The following is a 21,896-nucleotide window of genomic DNA, read 5'->3' on the forward strand; positions in this document are numbered from 1 at the left end:
TCTATGTATCTATTTGTATGTAGACCATATAATGTTAGCTTCACAGCAGGGTTCTTATCACAGCTCCTGTTGCTGTCATTCCAATTTCCAACAACTGTTCCAAAGTCTATTTCTACTCTCTCTCTCTTTTGGGCTGATATGAATGTGTGAATATAATGCAAAGCGCTTTGGATAAAACGCTATTTAATGCACATTATGTTAATGAACATCATGATGTTACATGATGTTTACATAATGAACATGTAAAAAGAAAAGCAATAATGCACATTTTCTTGATTTACTTTAATCTGTAGTCCTGATGCAGTAAAAAAAAAACAGAATACATTGTACAGCATGCCATGTCAGAGTTGAGCCATTGTTTGACTTACTGCAAATATCAGGAGGAATGTAAAATGAATGGTGACCTAATTATATAAACTATAATCTAACTATAATCTAAGACAAGTAATGATACATACAATGATGATTATCAACATCATTGTATGCATTATTAGTAGTAGTTATAATACTGTTATCATTATTATGAGCATAATAGTATTGTGTAGAGGTATCTGTTTGTTTTTTGTTTTTTATTCTGCTTCAACTCTGTACCCCATTTAGCCTGGAATAAATTAGGTATTGCGGCCAATAGTCATCCAAAGAACACCCCATCTCCAAGCTGAGGAGCTTGAGCATGTCAGATGGCAGACCTTCAGTCCAGTGGAGAAAGAGGGTCACGGAGATCACATTGACCATCGGTTGTACCATGGAATAGCATGACCTGGAATGGCTGTCCAGGGCAGAGGGCCAGAGCAGTGTAAAAGAGCTTAAAAGAGATGGACCATGTGATCAGGTCAGGTCTCCTTCTTCTATTCCTCCCACCCCTCTCCTCCTCTCTTTAATCCCAGCCTGAAGCTCCATCCTTCCATCCCTTCCCCTCTCCTAGACTATAATTACTTTGTATCCAGTATCACAACAAGGAAATGCCAACAGATGCCCAATGTCTTAGACAGGCATTATGGTCTTAGACTTAGAGGATGTCCTGGTAATGCTGTTTTTTTCCCTCTGATTATGACCACATTGTGTAATTGAGGAGGCGGTGAGATGCAGGACAGTAAACAACAGTGTAGGCATGCAGGGTTACATTCGCTGGGGGGAGAGGGGAAAAGCCATGTCTCTATGTTTGACACTCAATACTGGAAAACTGGAAATAAGTTGATAAGTTTTATAATATCACAATGTAACAATTAAAAAAATGTATGTTAACCACATTAACACTGGCATCCCTATGCTCTGCCTTTCTTTTCAAAAATAAAGAATTGCGGATCTACAAGCTCACAATACATCTACATCATCTATCTATTTGTCATACGATCAAGTATACACTATACAGTACGTCAAACCCTGGAGATCTCCATCATCTCCATGGCTATAGGGGTCACATGTTACAGTTAAACCAAAACAAGATCTTACATGGCATGTTCCACTTGGCATGTAAGAACAATATGTTATATATGAACAATATAAAGCAAATCCATAAATAAACAGTTTAACTGTCATGCTATTTCCTTCTCCTACTCTACATCATTATGATGATGAAGCAATTTATCCTTTCTATGACGTGGCTGCCAATAGGACCCTTTTGTTGGCCAATAGATTATGGTTTGTACTTTAAATGTCAGCCTAAATTGCAAATAACTTGTGACTGATATTGGAAAGAACTAAAAGCAAGTAAAATGCATGCATATGATGTTTTTCTTCTTTTCTTTGGTTTTGTTTTTTTAAGTATTTTTTGTCACAATAAATTGAATACATTTTCCTTTGGGGAAATGTAGACTGTCTGATAAGTTTTGGGGGGAAAAGAGATCTACAAGCACACAATGCATCACACCTCTCTATTTGTCGTACGGCAAGTTAAGAAAATCATTCCTTGTTTCTTTTCATTTTTTACAAATGGAACCCTGGACATTTCAATGACTGGAGGTTACATGATGTAGCAGTTGCAGAACAAGACCTTGCATGCCAAGGGACAATGTTTGTGGTGAATAGAAATTGGTGCTGTTAATCAATGCTATGCCAATATTTGAAAGTAAAACAAACAAAAGTTGCAGTGCTAATAACAATGAAAGCAAAACAATGATGGCTTATACTATACTAGGCCTACTTTATTCATTTATTCTTATTGTGATTATGGAAACTAAATGAGAAAGCACCAACAACATTGTTCAGCGTTGTATTTTATGATGTTACTCATCAAGAATTCAAAACCTGAGGAGCCCAGGACTTCATGTGCCATCAGAGAATGTGTCAGTCATGGGGGCTCGTGGAGACAGTGGTTTGTCAGACCCTGAGGGGGGCACAGTGACCTAAATACAAAATTGTCGACAGCATTGACCAACTGAAAGAGGACATTGGAGAAACAAACATTTGATGTTGCAAAGATCAAATCAGATTAAAAGATACATTCATGAGAAAAAGCACAAAAAACAAAGGTTTTCCAAAGTAGGTCCAATTCAGAGTCTGACATATGTTTAGGTTTCTAAACAAATTAATCTACTGGGTATTTTCTGGATTAACCAGTAGATGAATAAGCCTATGTTTTTCCTTAAGAGATGAGATGAGATTTGGCTGATTTACAAGGAGATCCCTTGAAATTAAAGCTTATTTGTAAATCTTCTGATCTTGTACTTATTTACTTGTTTTCTATATGGTCAGACAGATGTTTTTTCCTTATTGTTATTCTGGTAGGTTTCTTTTTTTTTTAAATGGGTTGGTGGTATCATCTCTGAACAGATTAAAGTCTCACCCTTCCAGTAAAGAGGATTTCACTGTATCCAGCTTCCATGTGGATATGTCTATAGCTGTCAATGAGGACAGGAGCCACCTAGTGGTCAGGGATGGCTTTGCTCGTTAAGTAGGCTATGGGGACAGTGTACTGTAAATCATGCAAAATCACTTGCTTTGAAAATCTTCATGTTAATCATTTGTGTTATCCTGATATAATTTGAACAGTGACTGACTGCATAAATTATTCACACCCTGGACATTATTTGTAAAATCTTTGACTGAAAAGTGTAAACAGATTTTACTGTATATGTGTGTCTATGTGTATGAGCTCATTTCTTTTAAAGGAAAATCAAAACTAAATAAATGCACTGGATCTTTAAAATAGACATTTATTTGCCACCTATTTCTAACAACAGTTCTGTAAAAGGAAGTGCTGTGCTCCACATTGATATAAATTAACAATATAGAGCAAATCCATAAATAAATAAGTGTAGCCGTCATGCCATTGCCGTATTTCAAGAGGGCTGTCTGGAGATCAATATGAGAATGATACAATTTCTCCCAGCATTTTCCTTTCTATGACGTGGCTGGCAATAGGCCCCTTCAGTTGACCAATAGATAAATGGTAGCCTACATTGCCAACAGTGACTGATATTGAAAAATCACACCAGTGTGAACTGAGTGGTGCAACTCCGTGTGGGGGTCCCCGGAACTTCCAGACCCACAGGAACGCGCCCAGGGTGCCGGCCCGGTTCCAGCGAGCCGCCCCGTGTCCGAAACGGTCGAGAAATTACGGAGTTTTACTGTGGGGGAATTAGCATACAACACCCTCTAGTCTCTCTCTCTCTCTCTCTCTCTCTCTCTCCATCTCTCATGCACGCTCCACATTGTAATTAGCAGGCAACAGTGCAACACTATCTCTCACTCTATTTCTAGCACAACAGCGCCACTTGTGCCCCTATTGGTACTCTAAACATAGGGACATACGAGGGATAGACATAGGCAGGGACGAACATTTCTGTTCCTTTTTTTGGCTCAAAAAGCATGGTCAAGAAAAAGATTGCAAAGGATGCAATACCATTGATGGTGGGAACACTCTTAAATTAGACTTGCAGATAGTTTTAACCACATGAACCCTAAGTCCATCATGTCATAATAGTTGAACATTCAGCTTTGGTGTACGAGGGGGCAAGCATAGACCCCTGGGGGACTCTGGTCAACCCAGTACAGTAGGCCTGCAGTGGGGTTGGCATCTCCCAAATTGCCCCAATACATGCGTCATGGTGCGTGTGCCTAGAGTGTCCTTCATGACCTTTTGTCCTTTAAAGTACACTGTATAAAACCAGTGCATGTGTTGTTAGCTGGGCTGCACCCATAAAGCTCAATACTGGTTGACCTACAAAAACCAGTGAGAGTGCTGATGCTCGTCACAACCACAGGACGCCGGTGTGTCGTAAAGACTCACGGTGATCCGAGACGCTATGAGGCTTGACGCGTGACATCGACCTCACCAAAGAACGGAAGGGGGGGCGAATAAACACACAACTGCCCAGTAACAAGCGCTCTCCCCTCATTGGCTGCTGAAGAGTGTTGGTATGATCATACCCTTTGTACAAAATGACACATGCGGTTTGGATGCATGTGCATTGTGCAGTGTGCACACGCAGGCAGGATTACAGTAACATGCTCTCACCCCCCCCCTCTCTCATACTCGCACGCACGGCTGAATGTCTATGCACACTGCACAGCACACGGGCTCTCTCACCAGTAACAACTGCAGAAGCACTCTCTGTACGGTATCCGGAGAACTCGCCAGTTTTCCGACTCGCCGCGGTTTTTCAGAGGCAGCGGTGGCCGAACGGATAGCGGCGCGGTCTTGATACCGGAAGGTTCCTAGTTCGAATCAGCCGTCCGAAACGTTAAAATTACCACCGCTGAAGTGCCCTTGAACAAGGCATTGAACCACTACGATGAAATGTGTTCTATGAGCAGGGCCTGGCTGGAAACAAGTTCTTGAGCTTAGCCCAGATACCCTGGGTAAATATAGATTTCATTTCATTTCATTTCATTAATAGTGCATTTTTGTTTTACTTCACCTTCATTTAAATTGCACTGAATTGAGAGAAAGGGAAAGTATTTGTTTAGAATTTACACTAGATGAAGTAGGAATGCAAAAGTTTAAACACCAAAGTACCGAAACAATGTAATTCATTAGTAAACAATATCCTGAAATGGTAGGCCTACTATCATTGGGATTCACATACCTCTGTCTGTACCACCTCTCAATCGCGTGCACGCACACGCACGCGCACGCACGCACGCGCACGCGCACGCACACGCACACACACACACACACACACACACACACACACACACACACACACACACACACACACACACACACACACACACACACACACGGTGAGAACTAGGGCAGAATCATACCAGTAAGCCTCCTTAACTTAAACATCCTCCAAGAACCTTTTTTTCTCTCCATAGGCTTTGCCCAAGATTAGCTCTTAGCCCCTGGTAACAGTGCTGCCTTTCTACTTATTATACACATCAGCCAATGTCAAAACCATTTTTCTACACCATAATTTATTTTATAAGAGCCCACAGTTACATTTTCTAACTGTTGGCATTTATTTGCATATGCATACATACTGTAGTTTGTTTCTTTGAGATGGAAAAAGGTAATAAAAAGGTAATAAATACCAATTTCATTTTCAACATCATTCATGGCTGGATTAGTTAATACATAATGCAGCTCAACGTTATATTAATTTACCTCACTTTAGTTGTCGATGGATATTTGTCACTACATTTACACATACAGTGTGTTAAATTTGTCCTCTGCATTTATCAATCCTAACTGTGGACGGTGGACAGTGGACACCATTAATACAGTGCACATGGGACTCACTGGGTGGGCCGGAGGGTGAACCAGCTAGCGACCTTCCAATTCCCAGGCTGCCTCTAACCACTCAGCTACTGCCATCCCATTTCGATGGATGCTGATTGCACACATACTGTACGTAGGCTTTGCAAACCTAAGAATGGGCAGATGGACATGTGCAGCAGTAGCCTACAACCAAACTCATTAGCCAAATACTGCAGATCTACAAGCTCACTTGTTGCATTGCAATATGTTGTGAATTTGTAGGTCGGGAATTTCTAGTGAAGTGAATTGGCGTAGAGGGGAAAAGAACGCACCAGTACTTTATTCCCCTGGTCATTGTGCTATAGAGAAGCAACAGGAACACCGCTTTAAGCACATCCCCTCTCGTATATCTGAATCTTACGGTTACCATATAAACCTTTAGCCTCCAATCGGTCAAGAGCCAGTGTGGAGACTGGAGAGCTGCTTTGGGCATCCAGCTGAGTTTGTTTGTTCAACACGCTGGGGTCCTCTTGCCTGCCCACGTCTCATTTGAGGCAACAAGAAAAAGGCAAATAGATGAAAGGCGACCCCCCCAGTCGTGGATGATGCAACAAGGGCCCTCATTCTAAACAGGCAGCTTTTCAAATTAGTGGCTAATTGTGGCATCTGTTAACGCATTGAAGAGGTGTCAGTGAGGTATCATGGGTCTGTTAATTGGTACAAACAGGTAGCAGATGTAGGCTCTGGGATTGAGCATCTGCCAATTAGCAAGCCAACCTCCATGAGCACTGATTAGACAGCCATGCTGATGCTGATGGTGATGGTGAGAGATGAGAGTTGGGAAGGAGATGAGAGGAACAAAGAGAGAAAAGGTCTCAAGGGGACAGGCGAAAAAGTTAAAGAGTTAAAAGAAGATAGTTAAAGAATTGTCACTCCTGTCTCCCAGCAATGAGGAAGAAGATCAAGACCTGACGTGTGTCACTCAATGGAGGAAATCAATTCAGAGTAGACGGTGCCAGTGGAACTTCAAACAAGGCGCTGGTTTAGAATTTGTTTCTTGTCATGCAACATTGTAGCCTAAGGGGAAGTGGTCAATTGGACACATGAAACAGTAATATGGTAGAAGAACATGCTGTGCCCTATCTTGCAAATGCTATAGCACCATCTTGAGGCTAAAATGTCTAACATTTTTTTTATCACAGCTCATTCAAATGCAATGTCAACAAATAGCCACCAGTAGACGCCATACCAGTTCAGCTGATAAAATGTAATGAGCATTTGACTTGTACCCATATGGACGCATGGGTTCAGATCAGATTGGGGTGACAGTAACATAAACCACAAAACTCAGATGGAAACAGCTAAATTAATTTATTTTTTGTTTTGGCCTAGTAATTCACCATACACTAGGCTATTTATTAGATATCAATGCACAGTACAACCCCAATTAGATTACTTCTGCTGACAAGATCAGCAAGGAATGATATTGTTCTGCTGGCATAAAAATAAAGCAGTTTTATAAAAAGTCACACGATTCCATTTAAATAGTAATCACATAAACTGTACATATAAAAGTAAATATTCAAATAAATGAAACAATGAAAAATCCAACATTAGACTAATTGGGGGTTTCCCCCATACTAATCAATTTGGGTGTAGGGTCATTATATGAAAAGGGGGAGGGGGAGGTGAAACGGGTTGGGAACACCACAAGAGAAACGTGTTAGTTAAAGTGTTGTTTGATCATCAACATGGCTTCTCTTCAGTGACTTCTCCATCAATAATTCTGTTAGGATAAAAAACAACATCAGTCTTAGTAGACATCTTATGTGCTGTTATATTGTCTTGCTAATTAGTTATTTCAACATGCAAAGGGTTTTTGATTTGCTGGTCTAGTTGTATGAACTACCTCTCAATCTCAAAAGACAAGTTTTTTGGATACAAGGGAGACAGCAGCCACAAATCAACACAATACAACAAGACAAACTACAGGAGGTGCTACTTCGAATCCAACTATAGTCAGTTGCACAGAGAAAGGCCAAACATCCCTGATGAATGTGTCACAGTTCCATCATCAGACCACAAAAGTGTTAGAACACCCATGTGTCTCTAGTATCGGACTTAGGTGAGACTTATTTTCTTTTGTGCTCAACATTCATGGAATATGACTCGTAAATCGTTGCTCGGGGCAATGTATACAAGATACAGAAAAGCCACAGAGGAGGAGAACTCTCCAAGTCTCCTTGGAAGAAGAGCCATGGCCACTAATGGTGGATGAAGTAGAATAATCTGATAAAACAGTAAAGTTGGGTTGTCTCATGTAGGTCCCCAGAAATCTGAATATCCCAACATACATATAATAGACCAACAATAACAGTAAACTACACACTCAGCTGAAACTGCTACAGTACACCAATGAATCACAGTCACAACAAAAGTATACCAATCGCAGCAAACTACTACTGTATATAGCCGGGGAGCCACAACGCCCAAAATTGGACAGGACCTGTGATGTCATGTGGTGCAAACCACTCCAACAACTGGCTTTGTACCCGTGTACCCGTGTTTGTTCGTACCAAAAAAACAAGCATGGTTGCTATGGTTAGCAACCAAAAAAACGAGCATGGTTGCTATGGTTAGTATGTGACGTCACTGACATCACAGATATCACAGATATCACGTCAGAGTGAATCAATCTCTATATAATCAATCTTATCGAGAGTACTTATGACATAGATGCTTTCCTGGTTCTAATGTACAGTAACTATAACAATAAATGTGTAGTTGCACCACTCAGTTCACACGGGTGTGATTTTTTCTATTCATTTGGTCATTAAGGTCCACAGAATGAGAGGCCTGCTCTGCCGGAAACATCGCGAAAAAATAGTTATGGCCATTTTTGTATACCACACCATACTGTAGAGTGGACAACCAATATACGGCAACATTTCCCAAATTTCATCATGCTTTAAGTAGAATGTGACAATTATTGTGACATGTCAAACTAGGGGGTTTTCATGATTCTGAATCCATTCCAAGCATTAGTTTTGCATGAAAAACACTCCTTGGCCTAAATTCGGCCATAGCCACAAAATGTGCTGACCTCATCACTTTTGTGCTGACCTCATCACATTTGTGATGACGGCTATGGCCGTTTTTAGGCCAAGGAGTGTTTTTCGTGCAAAACAAATGTTTGGAATGGATTCAGAATCTCGAAAACCTCCTAGTTTGACATGTCACAATTGTCACATGCTACTTAAAGCATGATGACATTTGGGAAATGATGCCTTATATTGGATGTCTATGGTGTGGTATACAAAAATGGCCATAACCTTTTTCGCGATGTTTTCGGCAGAGCAGGCCTCTCATTCTGTGGACCTTAATGACCAAGTGAATAGAGAAAAATCACACCCGTGTGAACTGAGTGGTGCAACTCCCCTCTCCCCCCCCCCCCCCCTCCTCTCTCTCTCTCTCTCTCTCTCTCTCTCTCTCTCATTAGCAGGCAACAGTGCAGCACTATCTCTCGATCTGTTTTGGCACAACAGCGCCCCTACTGGTACTCATAGTCATACTGGTGCTCATAGTCACATTAACGTCACATAGGTGAACACGGACATTGCTGTTCCTTGGAGTGGTTGCACCACTCAAAAAAACACAAATAAAAAGTACAGCATGACATCACAGGTTAATCCTTAACCGTTGAGCTTTTGGGCCTGTGGCTCCCCGACTAATACAGCTCAACTGATGTTACAGCAATCACAGCTAAGATACTTTAGCATTCCGCAAATGCGGTGTAGTGTATGTTTTGAAAATGCACTTGATAAAAAAAAGTTTCATAATGAATTGAAAGAGAGTCTATTCTAGTATTGAATAAGAATCCAATACTAGAATAGTACAAAATGGCTACAGACTGGTTAAGGCTACGGTACCTGTGTTGCTTGCAAGCACATTCAAATTAAATGATGTAGGCCTACATTAGGTTTGGCTATTGGCTTTGGTCACCCTTCCGTAAATACCTTCATTTGTTCATATATCCAGTCAATGAAATAGGAGACATTTCCATAGATCCCAGGCCTATTCTTCCATGCACATCCTATACCCCAGCTTGTGTCCCCTACCAGCCACCATACTTGTCCCTCCTTGGCAACCAGGGGTCCTCCACTGTCACCCTGCAGTAATCAAGAGCAATTTAGTGTCAAGTTAGTGATGCAGGGTTACGCTATAATGTGTATGTGCTGATCTCCTAAAACCTCCAAAAATATATTTTCAAGCTAATAACACCAGACTCTTTGTCTGTGCCATCTGTGTGCAATGTCTAAGTTATTAGTTAGCATTATGTATGGGGGGAGAGAGACTGACCTGACATGAGTCCACTCCTCCTTCCAGTTTGCCAGCACATATCATGGTTTCGGTTACTTTTCCATCCAACACCTCCTCTCTGTTGCATGTGTCTCTGCTGTAAATAGTAACCTCGGCCTGCATTAGTGTGTCAGGGGAAGATCCTAAAGGCAAAATTTGAAATTGTACTTAATGCTTACTCCTCCATTTACTTGTACATTTTAAAAACTCCACTGCCATTCATAACAAATGTAGCAATGAGAATAAATTGTGGGAGAGTTAGATGAGATTTATCAATGGAGTGTAAAATCTGCCTCAAATTCGAGCATTGGTTTTGGAGTACACTCACATCGGCATGGCATTTATGAAGTGATCCCAAACTGCTGATCATTCCTTAATTTCGTTCCGAGCGTTAATAAATGTGACGGCTGAAATAAATCTGGCACACCCTATGAAATCAAGCCTCGCCCTCAAACAACGTATGGAAACCATAGTTACATGTAGGAACAAGCCAATTAAAACGTTTCCCCCGCTTGCCTTGCTGCCCGCCTCCCCCCCCCCCCCCCCCCCCTCACACACACACACGTTTGTAGGCTATATATTAATTTTACCCATTTGTGCGCAGTGTACGTTAAAGCAGTTATGTAGCCTAGGTAGGCGAAGACGATCCCAGTGAAACTGCTCACTGCTGTGAGGGCTGTGGGTGAGTGATGCCTGCACCGCACGTTAATGAGAGATAACCATGGCAAGGCAGTCATAAATAATCAACGTTTATGGAGTGATTGATGAATGAATCATAAACATATGGATGAAGGCTGGTGTGTGCTGGTGTCGCTGTTTAAACGGCGCCCGCCGCGGTCCCGTCCCATAAGCGCTTAGCCTATCTGACCAGATCTGCCTTTTATCTGAATTACTGTTAAAGCACTTATTTAAAGGACAACTTTAGTTTTTTTCAACCAAGGTTCATGTTTTATGTTGTTATTAGATAAAGTAAAAGATGAGTGTTCATTTTTTTTCATTTGCTGCTTTCTTTCGTTTTAGGGATTTTAGCTGTCAAAACAGCTAAAATCCCATAAAACGAAAGAAAGCAGCAAATGAAAAATAATTAACACTCATCTTACATTTACTTTCTCTAATAAAAACCTAAAACATTAAATGAACCTTGGTTGAAAAAACTAAAGTTGTCCTTTAAATGGGTGAATGATTAAGCCCCTTACACCTATAGCCTACAATTGCAAATAGGCAAGCTATATACTATATGCTGGAAATAAAGGCGTGCTGTCCATTTATGCCTAAAGATGTTTTTTATTTATATAGGCTGCGCTCCCGAATCATCTCACAAGTGTGCTCGCATATATATGTTTAACAAGGCCAGTAAAGCACTGTTTGATTATTTGTACATTGTAAACATGTTATATTGTTTTTAATTGCGCGATATTAATTGCTTGTAAAGTTGGAAATCTCTCTTTTTACATGTATACACATACAGTTTTATATTAACATTTTAGGAGTGAATACATATGTTTAGATGCCTGTGACAGCCTGTCAGCTGGTCAGACAATGCTGCTCCGCTTTTCTACGACATAAAAACAGGTGAAGACAAAGCCTACAACAGCTCCCTGATATTTGGCCAGGCGCACGTTCAAGTTCAAGGACATGCGGGAATAATAAATGCCTTCCAGTGGGACGTGCATCAAGGACCTCCATAGGGAGACGCTCGAGAGCCATCCTAACCAGATTGCCCGGTAGACAGAGAGCTTTGCCTTCTGTCTCAGCTCTCTTTTAGTCACAACAGTGCGGTTCAGCGAGTGCAATACCGCCCCTGCCGCTCCGATTCTCCGGCTGATCTCCTTCTCTGTCCTCCCCTCACTCGTGACCCAGAGATACTTAAACTCCTTCACCTGGGGGGGTAATGTCTCATTCCCTACTTGGACTGCACAATCTGTTACCTGCTGAGAACCATCGCCTCAGATTTGGAGATGGAGATCCTCATCCAGAACAGCAGCCGTACCCAGACAGCAGAGAGCTCTAGGACTCAGAGCAGCAGTCGTACTCAGACAGACAGCAGAGAGCTCTAGGACTCACTGACTCAGAGCAGCAGTCGTACCCAGACAGAGAGCTCTATAGGGACGTCGTACCCAGACAGCAGCAGAGAGCTTTAGGACTCAGAGCAACCAGCTTATAGTTGCTGGTCTGTTACGTTAATGTTCTTTGTTTGTTTGTTTGTGATATAGTTAGAGGCCTTGAATAAGCTCTTTAGGTTTTCCTGCGTCCTCCTAGTTATTTTCATGTCTTTTGTATTTGACATCCAGCCTATGCTGCCTCACCTTGTGATCTTAAGGCTCCCCATCCAGTGATCCAGGCTTGGCGCCCAGGGGAGAAGTTAACACCAACATTGGGAAGACATACAGGCCTCACTTCTCCTAAAGCAGAAATATCAAGCTGGAAGTTGGACAAATATATCCACCAGAAATATACAGGTTGCATGGACTACAAAATAGTTGTAATTCATGTATGTGTTGGAAAATCACTTACGTGAAAATGTGAGAGGTGTACTGAGCCTCAGCAGAGCAATGTCATTGTCACTGGTTTCTGGGTCATATCCTTTATGATTGATGATTCTTTCAACTTTATTGCTGCTAATCCAGCTCATTGCAGCCAAGCTCACATGGCCAGAATGCACCGTCCACAACGCAGGCTTGGAGTACCTAAGGAGGAAATGAGAAACAGGTGACAGGTCAACTATGATATATATATTTTTAAAAAAAGATAGATTTGATTTGAACACACAGCAAAGAGCAGACCCGAGGCTGGCCTGCACGTGACGTGGACTATATAAACTTGGTGCACCAGTCCAATATGTACAGTAGGTTTATGGTCAATAATGCACAGAAGAAATACAAGTGTTCCCGCATGTCGGATCGTTGGTCCGTCGGATCGGCGTGTACATCCCGTGTCAGCAACAACCCATAGTAGCACTCAACTTGCTTAATTCAAACTTAATTAATAATAATAATAATAATAATAATAAAACTTTATTTGTATAGCACCTTTCATGACATGCAATGCAGCTCAAAGTGCTTTACAGGGCAATGACGAAAGATAAAAAAAGAAAAAGGGAAAGAAAAGCAAGGCATAAAACAACATTAAATTAATAGTAATAATGCAATACAGTGAGGACATGAATAACAACAAAGAATTTAAAGATCAACTAAAAGCAAGGTTGTAGAAGTAGGTCTTGTGCTGTGCTTTAAAAATGTCTACAGAGGCTGCCTGTCAAAGGTATAGTGGGAGTTTGTTTCACGCTGTCGGCCCGTAGAAGCAGAAAGCTGCTTCACCGTGTTTTTTAGTTGCTATTTCTTTAGGCACATCGAGCAAGCCAGCTGTGGAGCACCTGAGGGGGGCGGTTTGGGACATATCTAGGCAGGCAGTCATGTAGGTAGGAAGCTGCGAGACCATTGAGAGCTTTATAAACAAGTAAAATCATTTTAAAAACAACTGGAAGACAATGCAGTGAAGCTAAAACTGGAGTAATGGTAATTGAAGCTTATTTGTAACTTTTGGAAAATGTAAGCTGTTTATTATCATTTCTTCCATGGGTGTAGCCCTGATTCCAGGTACAGCACCTATATGAGGTGCAGCACGCTACTGTAAAGAGCACAATTAGGCAATTGGAAACACATGCTGATCAACCCCATTTCCCACCAGGATTAATTAATCTAACACGCATTGCCAAGGTTTTATCGCGCGCAACCCTTATTCTGAAGAGCCAAATATCCGTAACCGGAAGTTACAATGACAAAATGCTGTGTGGGGTGTCTTGACCGGTTGTTGTTCTCTTGGTCGGTGGTGAAAAAACCCGACCGCGAGTATCATAGCACCTGCTGTTTTCACCAGAAACGACATTAATTTCGCCGATTTGGAGATACAGGCCATTTAAAGCAGCATATAGAGTGCAAGTGGATGCGTGCCCATCTTCAAAATGGCCCACTTTGACTGTTATGCTAACGAGATCTGATCCGATCAAAACATGGATTAAAGAATATAAACCCTGGAAAACGTAGGCTACGGTTCTGGCGGGCTACACGACTAATTTAGTCCTGCGGTTACTACGGTTCTGGTGTTAATCCTGGCCACAAATGCTTAAATAATAACTTAAATTGAAGTTCTTACTTTGTACTAGTGAGTCAACTCTGTCTGCTGTTTGTGTGTGTGTGTGTGTGTGTGTGTGTGTGTGTGTGTGTGTGTGTGTGTGGAGTGTGGTAACAAAGATACAGATTATATTGAATGAGGGTCTGTGGCCTAAACCCTAAAGCATATAAAACTGTAGGTCCTTAGAATTTAAAAATGTTGAGAATCAGTGGTCTAAAAGAATAGACTCACGTTTGGAAGCAGTGAGCAGCAGACAAAATCCAGTATGGGCTGATAATGGAGCCTCCGCATACGTGCTGACCATTAATTTGTAGACTGACCTGCCATGGCCAGGCCCCCCTCACTGCCTGTGTGCCCCCCACAATACGAGTCCTGGGGGCTGCATCACTCACACCACATTCTGAGGAAGGGATTTAAAAACAATTCCACATTTAGGCAACAAGTTCATTCACAATTAAGCACTTAAATGTTTATTTTATGTTTATTTGACTTAAGCCTTAAAATAAACATTTAAGTGCTAGTATTAAACCAGGACACCATGCAAACATCAAATGCAGCACCCATCCAAAGATGCCATCCAATTCTAAACCATACACTTGTAATCTGTAATCAAACAAACATATATTTATATGAATAGTATACTGTAGCATTTGTAATAAGCAAACTAATCACCTAGACTGGCCCGGAATCCAATAGGCAGAGCCCAGATTATTACCAATGAAATGTTCACTTAACATATTTTACTGGTCTTTTCCAATTTTCACAATTTCACTTATAACCAAAGTAAAGTTAAAGCAACAGCTTACCAATACAGCGCAGGCTGACAGCAGGGACTGTGCAACTTTGACTGCAAAGGGGAGTGACACACAAATTAGTTTTATGTAAAGCTACAGTATCTGTTCATGTACTACCCTAGTTCATGTACAACTTGCTATCTGCATCAACAACCTCCATTGACATTCATGAAACAGAAAAGTTCTTCTATATCTGAAGAACCAAGGCCTGGCCCGCAGGCCTTCATTTTGAGGCCCTTTGAGAACTCTACCGCTGGGTTCTGTACTGTATGAACGGCAGCTCGAGTGTGACAAACAGTGCATGTGTGAGTATTGAGTACCAGGACACTATTAATAATAGACAATTCGAAAATACGGAAATAAAATATCCGCATTAGAATGAAGACAACTAGCTCCATTCAAACTGCATTTTACTGTGGGAGGAGTGGGGAAAATGGAGAACAGGGGCCATCTATGAAACAATTCAAGGCCAACATGCAGGACAGGATGATATTTTTATTGAGTATTAGAAAAATATCATTTTGTTCTAAATATCCATAGGCTGACAAACATAGTAGTCCGGCAGCCGAGGTGGACGGGTGGGAAATTTGGTATATAGTCTTTTTTATTGGCCTAAAATATTGTCTATATACATACATTCATGAATCCACTTGCTGACCGGCTGAACGTATTGGGCAATTCTTTTTATAGGGGTTTCTTGTGACCCTACCATTAACATCCTATGGCAGGCAAAAATGTCAAAAATGTCAAACTTTCCCTTTGCTTTAAGTAGCATGTGACATGTCAAACTAGGGGTTTTTCATGATTCTGAATCCATTCCAAGCATTAGTTTTGCACAAAATACACTCCTTGGGCTAAAAACGGCCATAGACATCATGACAAATGTGATGACGTCAGCACATTTTGGGCACAAGTGGCTATGGCTGCTTAATTGTCATATTGTGGAAATGTCCATAGACATTCTTTTCCTAGAAATACCACCCTACAAGTTTGTTTTTTTCAGCCAAGGTTCATGTTTTAGGTTAAGTAAAAGATGAGTGTTAATTGTTTTTCATTTGCTGCTTTCTTTCATTTTATATTTTGTTTTTATTCGCTATTATACATAATAGACAAAGAAGTGGCTAAATGTGCATTTTTACTATTTATTTTCCTTCTTTTTTTTACAAAATGTTATAGCGATTTCTTTATTATTATTTACTATAGTCCTACTAGACCCAAGGAACTTGTATCTGGCCACAAAATATCACAGGATCTTTCTCTAATAACAACCTAAAACAAGAAAACAAAAAAGTTGTCCTTTTAACCCTGTAGTTGGTTGACTGGAGTCTCTCAGGGCTATATAGTCTCCATGACTTTTCTGATTTTACTCTACATAACATTAAATATCTTCGCTATGGAAATATGGGGCTTTGTGATCTGGTCCATACGTACCTGCGTTTTAGCAGTGACTGGATATATTTTCCAGGTGTATATCCAGACTTCACTTTCATGTAGCCTCCATGCGCCATGGATCCTACACTGATCTGAGTAGAAGAGACATAGTCCCCTCTGTGGAATATACAAAGCAACAACATCTCTGTGTTCATTTTACTTGACTGTACAAATGGAACCAAATGGGCCTATATTTCTTTTGGTTACATTTGTCACACCTTGAGACATACAAACAGATAAATTAACACTGAGAAAGTGAGAATTCATTTTTGGCTAAAAGCCTCAACTGATGAAAGCTGAATTTAACTGAGTTAATCTGTTTGTCAAGCTCAAAATCAATTTGACACCAAGGTTAATGACCACTGGATTTAAAAATGGCTGCAGGGGGCTCAGATCCAGAGAGGTGTCACAGGCAGTGCTGGGTCTGAACACCTTGACACCTTTTACTTTCATTAAAAGTTTGGAGCCATACATAAACTTGTATGTCCTTCAGACAGTCCAGCAGTGTATACTGTCACACAAAAGTACAAAAACTATCCGATCTATTTTTGCTCATCAAAGTGATTAATCTGCCTGTGGGTTTTACAAACATTGAACCAGTTAAAAGTATTAACAAGAGCTTGTGACTAAATAATACGTCTGGGTCAATTGGAACACATGGTTATTTTATTATAATTTTCTTATTTTTAAACATTTCCTGAAAAGTAGTAGTTTTGGATATGTAAGGTTTCCACCCAACAGCACTGGTAAGAATACATGACCAAGTGGAGCGGTACTGCACCTCTTGTATCCGATTTGTTCACACGTAGCTTTTCCGTATTGGTCATTCCAGTCTTCTGCACACACCGGCCTCCATGTTTGGCCTTCTGGAGAGTAGCTCTGCAGGAGGAAGTTGGTCCCATGGAGGCGAACTAGATAGCAGAGAAGCTGGCGTTAGGATTACTAGTTCACTTCCAAAAGGAATTAAGGACATTAGACATGCAGTAGGGCAGTGGTTCTAAAAGTGAGGTCCTTGAGGGTGTTCCATGGTTTCCCCAGTTAAATGATTGATTAGGAACCAAATTACTCTCACTGAGGATTTACAGTGTAGATTTACTTGCCAGAGATAAAAAGATTGTAAGCGTTCAAAATATATTGAAATCTGTAAATAGCCTAAGATATGTTTAAAGTGTACGCTGTTGAACCTCAAATGCATTGACCAAACATGTGGTGTAAGAGAGTGCATGCGTGTTTGTGCTTACAACACTGGGATTCATCTTGTCCCTTGGAACAATCCTTGACACCGTCACACCACTGGGAGGCGCTGAGGCACGCCCCACCATCACCACATGTCTTCCCCAGCAGACACTGGTAATACACTGTAATGCACGCACACACACACGCACGCACGCACGCACGCACGCACGCACGCACGCACGCACGCACGCACGCACGCACGCACGCACGCACACACGCACACACGCACACACGCACACACACACACACACACACACACACACACACACACACACACACACACACACACACACACACACACACACACACACATTTGCAATAAGGCTCTAGTAATTTATAATGTGTCCTTCCTAGAAATGTAGCGGAGTCAAAAGTACAGTATTTGTCTTTGAAATGTACAGTAGTGTAGTGAGAATCATAAGTGTTCAAAAATACTAACTCAAGTACAGGTACAAGTAAATGTACTTGTACTGTTACTGTCCACCCCCACATGAAACATACAATACAGTAGCATACTTTTATCTTGGATGATCAACAAAATGATGACTAATGTCAGAAGGTCAACATCATTTCAATGGAACATGAACAATAACTTACAGAAGTACCACAGCAAAGCTCCTGTCACTGCCAGGACGGCTAAGACTGACACTACGGCACACAGTATCCATCTACACTGGATTCTCTTCCGTTCTGAGTGATGGTACAGACAAAACACAGGAAAACACTTTTTTTGTTAATTAATGTTTTTTCTTAGCTTCTTGATTCAAGGTTTAACAACATTCATTACAGTAAGAATCAGTTGTAGGTATTAGGATTCAACTAATATTGCAGTCCACTGGAGTCCTGCAAGTAAAAACAATACATTTAAAATAGTTGTGGTGGTTAGGTACTATGGAAACATGCAAACTCTTACATTTACATAATTCTGAAAGGTACAAAAACAGTCATGCAACATACTGTGAAATAATAATCAATACATGTACATGTACATAATAATCAACATAATTCATCACTGTCGGGAAGAAACTACCTAACTACATTTTTTAAGTTTTAGATTTTTTTTCCCACAAATGAATGCTATTAATTGAACACCCTTTACGTCTGTGTGTTGGTTAAAAAAATATTGAACCATGAATGAAAAGTATTAAAAAGCGCTTCGGACAAAACCTCTTAACTCTTAAACCTCAAAACCTCTTAACTCCATTGGACCCTCAAACTGGTTAATTGATTTGTTGATATTTAAAACTTAAAACCGCCCAAGACACATTTTCACATCAAATTCATCACGCCATACATCATGTCCTCCTAATAAAGCACACTTCAAACCGCAATATGAGCAAACACCGCACCTAGAGAATTACACATTACATACACATTATGTAAGAATGAGGTGTACTAATTGAATAAGGAGTACTGTACCTTTCCTCTGGGTTGTCGGGTTTTCGGCTTGTGCAGGGGTCACAGGGTGGTGTGTGTTAATGACGCTGGGGGTGTATTGGGGTACACCATCTGAGGCGTGGTCTGACGGGAGAGGGGGATACACCGGGGCATAAGGAGGCGGTCTTTCATCCCCATATTGAAACCCTCGGTTTACATAGTCGGGACCTGCTGTCTGGGGGAAATCAGAAGGAAATTAACTATTTAAGATGATTCACGGTTCTCAATAACAGTGCTTCAACCTTTTCAGGCATTTGAACTGGAGTGGGGAGTCTAGGAACGCCCACCCCGACAAGCTTGTGGCATTTGAGTTGAGGCATAAATATTGTGAAAATAGCAGATCTACAACCCCTACGACACCTTGCAATGCTGAGGTGGTGTGCTTGTAGATCGACCATTTTCACCATTTTTGCCTCTTTCTTATATTATTTGACAATTTGGCCCGCCCTGGGGGTCACATGTTGAGAATCGCTGCTCTATAATCCAACAAAGACACATTTAATAAAGGAAAAACAATTTGGGTCTTTAAGTATATATAATGTTGATATTGGATTGATCAAGTCGGTAAGACAAAAATAATAACATAACATGTTTTAACCACTGAAACACTAGATAAGATAAGATAAGCTCTTTATTGTCACTGTATGAGACATACAACGAAATTCTGTTTAGTGCAACCACAACATATAACAGTATCAACAGAGAGAACACAAAGGACAAAGAAAAAAACACTGATGGGGCAACTAAACTTCATGGCATAAAACTGTTAGTCCGTCATAGTCCAGTCCAGTCAAGTCATCTCAATCCATTAATAAGTATTCTAATGCACCGTTAAAATAGTAGTAAAATACACCAATAAAATGATAAGTAGATAAAATAAGGGGGACCACACAATCACACATTTAAATAGATGGAACAGAGTCCGAAGTTATACTATACATAAATACTGAGTAAACCAATACTTAGTTGATCGATATCGGCTCTGAATTCACCATTCTTCTGATTGTTTGGTTCCTGACAGGCTCTTTCTGCCTTGTTCTGCCTTGGTTCCACCTTGTTTATGTTGAATTTGCTAAAACATCATTTTTGGAAAAGTTACTAATGTTGCTATGGAGAGGGAAGTCTGAAGCTCTCTGGTTAAGCTGTTGCCCCCGCGACCCGACTACAGATAAGCGGTTGAAGATGGATGGATGGATATAGTATAGATTTTTTCCCCACACATTCATATAGTATGGAGTGTCAAATAGAATCTAATATTCATTAGTAGGTAAGACCGTAGTAGTCTAAATGTTCTTCTGAATACTATACAGTCAAGACTCCATGGCATGCAACTGTCAAGGAATCAGGATGGTGAGGCAAACAGAGTTGGAGACAAAGGTTTAGACGAACACAGCTTGGTGGTCAAGTAGTTCAGTTATGAAAGCAGGGATCGGAACATAGCCCTACACAGAGATAAGAGGGAGCTTGAGTCATAAGACCAGGCAGTACTCAAAATAATAAATACCTGGCCTGTGCCATGACGTCTTGACTATAATATTCAGAAGGCCAGAATATATAAAACCAAGGATGATCAACATGAAAGACAGACTAATGCATCATATCTGACAATTAAAAGGCTGAGAAGAAAATCACTGCCCTGTGGCAAACATTTTTGTGGACTTGTGTCCTGTTGTATGCAACTCTGATGAAGACCTCACTGTCTGCTGAAGTGTCATTGATTCATATCTTGAAATATTTTGCATATTGTCATGCAGTGGCATTTGCATGTGCCCTGCAAACACAGGAACTACATTTACCTGATCATTGTTCATACTGATGCCGCTTATAGTGGTCCAGGAAGTTGCCAAACCTGTTAAAGGATAAAGGTCAACAAGCAATGAGGTGATATGTCAAGATATATTGTTATATCAATTCATGAAACTCAAATGGAAATGTGAATATTTCATACCGGTATATGCATATTTAGTTACATATTTTGTCAAGTCAAATAGTTTTGTCAATCAGCCAAATAAATACAGATGAATGAAAGGCTTTCTCCGGGTTCAGTGTACAGTACACAATAACACAGTGACAACACCGATTTAGGCTTAAATAGAAAGCACACTAGACATACCCTATTATGAAAATGAACTGATCACATTTCCCCAAAAGGTTCATCCATTAACTGCGTATGGTGATTTTACACACCATTATTTGTTTATTTTATTCCAGAATTTGTCTGACTTACCTTGAAACTCCAAAGTTCTTTTAACAGTCCGATTCTGTCTATTTGTTGTACTCTCCTCTCCTCTCCTCTCCTCTCACTCTCTGAATCAGGACATTCCTCCGCTATGCCAGGTAATGAACAGCCATGGCCACACCTTTCCCTGTGTGTGCTTAAGCTAGTGTGCCAGTTGATGTGTGGGGATACTTGAAATGACATAAACAAACAGTAAGCACTCTCTGATATCGGCCAAACTGATACTAGAGAAAGACAAATGTGTTCTTCCTAACCAGGCCTTGTGATTAAGTGAATAATGTGAAAGCAATGCGTACACGTTCACAGCAGTCCCGTAGAGTCCAACCAACAAGACCACATATTGTTTCCTCATTAGCCAAACATGGGTTACTAAGTACTGTAGGTCAAGTAATATGGCCCTGCCCTTAACGTATTACTGTTTATCTATCTAACATTGAAACCTGTTTCCTATCCAATAAGATGAAAAGGTTTACCTAAAAAGTTCCAGATTGCTGAAATCAAGCAAAAATAAGTTATAAAAAAACAAGTTAAAGAAGAACTTTGTATCACCAAATGAAAACGAAGATTTCAACAAATGCAATTTTACTTGATTCAGAAGTGTCATTTATAAGAAAAGGGTAAA

General features: G+C 40.6%; 1 protein-coding gene across 1 annotated transcript; it reads right to left on the reverse strand.

Moving 5' to 3' along the window:
* Positions 1 to 6,938: 6,938 nt before the first annotated feature.
* LOC306927952 (transmembrane protease serine 2-like) lies at positions 6,939 to 21,382 on the reverse strand. Its single transcript, XM_079507841.1, has 14 exons — positions 21,263 to 21,382; positions 20,832 to 20,884; positions 19,018 to 19,210; positions 18,196 to 18,288; positions 17,604 to 17,720; positions 17,144 to 17,273; positions 16,363 to 16,479; positions 14,944 to 14,984; positions 14,369 to 14,537; positions 12,521 to 12,693; positions 12,313 to 12,408; positions 10,007 to 10,149; positions 9,664 to 9,816; positions 6,939 to 7,433 (listed from the first exon to the last, which is right to left on the reverse strand). The coding sequence occupies exons 2-14, from the start codon at positions 20,844 to 20,846 to the stop codon at positions 7,425 to 7,427; spliced, it is 1,449 nt and encodes a 482-aa protein (XP_079363967.1). The 5' UTR covers positions 20,847 to 20,884; positions 21,263 to 21,382; the 3' UTR covers positions 6,939 to 7,424.
* Positions 21,383 to 21,896: the final 514 nt, after the last annotated feature.

The sequence above is a fragment of the Electrona antarctica genome (assembly GCF_951216825.1).
Source record: "Electrona antarctica genome assembly, chromosome: 8".
NCBI classification, from domain to species: Eukaryota; Metazoa; Chordata; class Actinopteri; order Myctophiformes; family Myctophidae; genus Electrona; species Electrona antarctica.

Coding starts and splice junctions, on each gene's coding strand:
- LOC306927952 (XM_079507841.1), bottom strand. Junction 17,721..18,195: donor AGCTTTGCTGTGGTACTTCT/GTAAGTTATTGT, acceptor CGTGCATTACAG/TGTATTACCAGTGTCTGCTG. Junction 12,694..14,368: donor GCTGCTCACTGCTTCCAAAC/GTGAGTCTATTC, acceptor TTTCCTCCTTAG/GTACTCCAAGCCTGCGTTGT.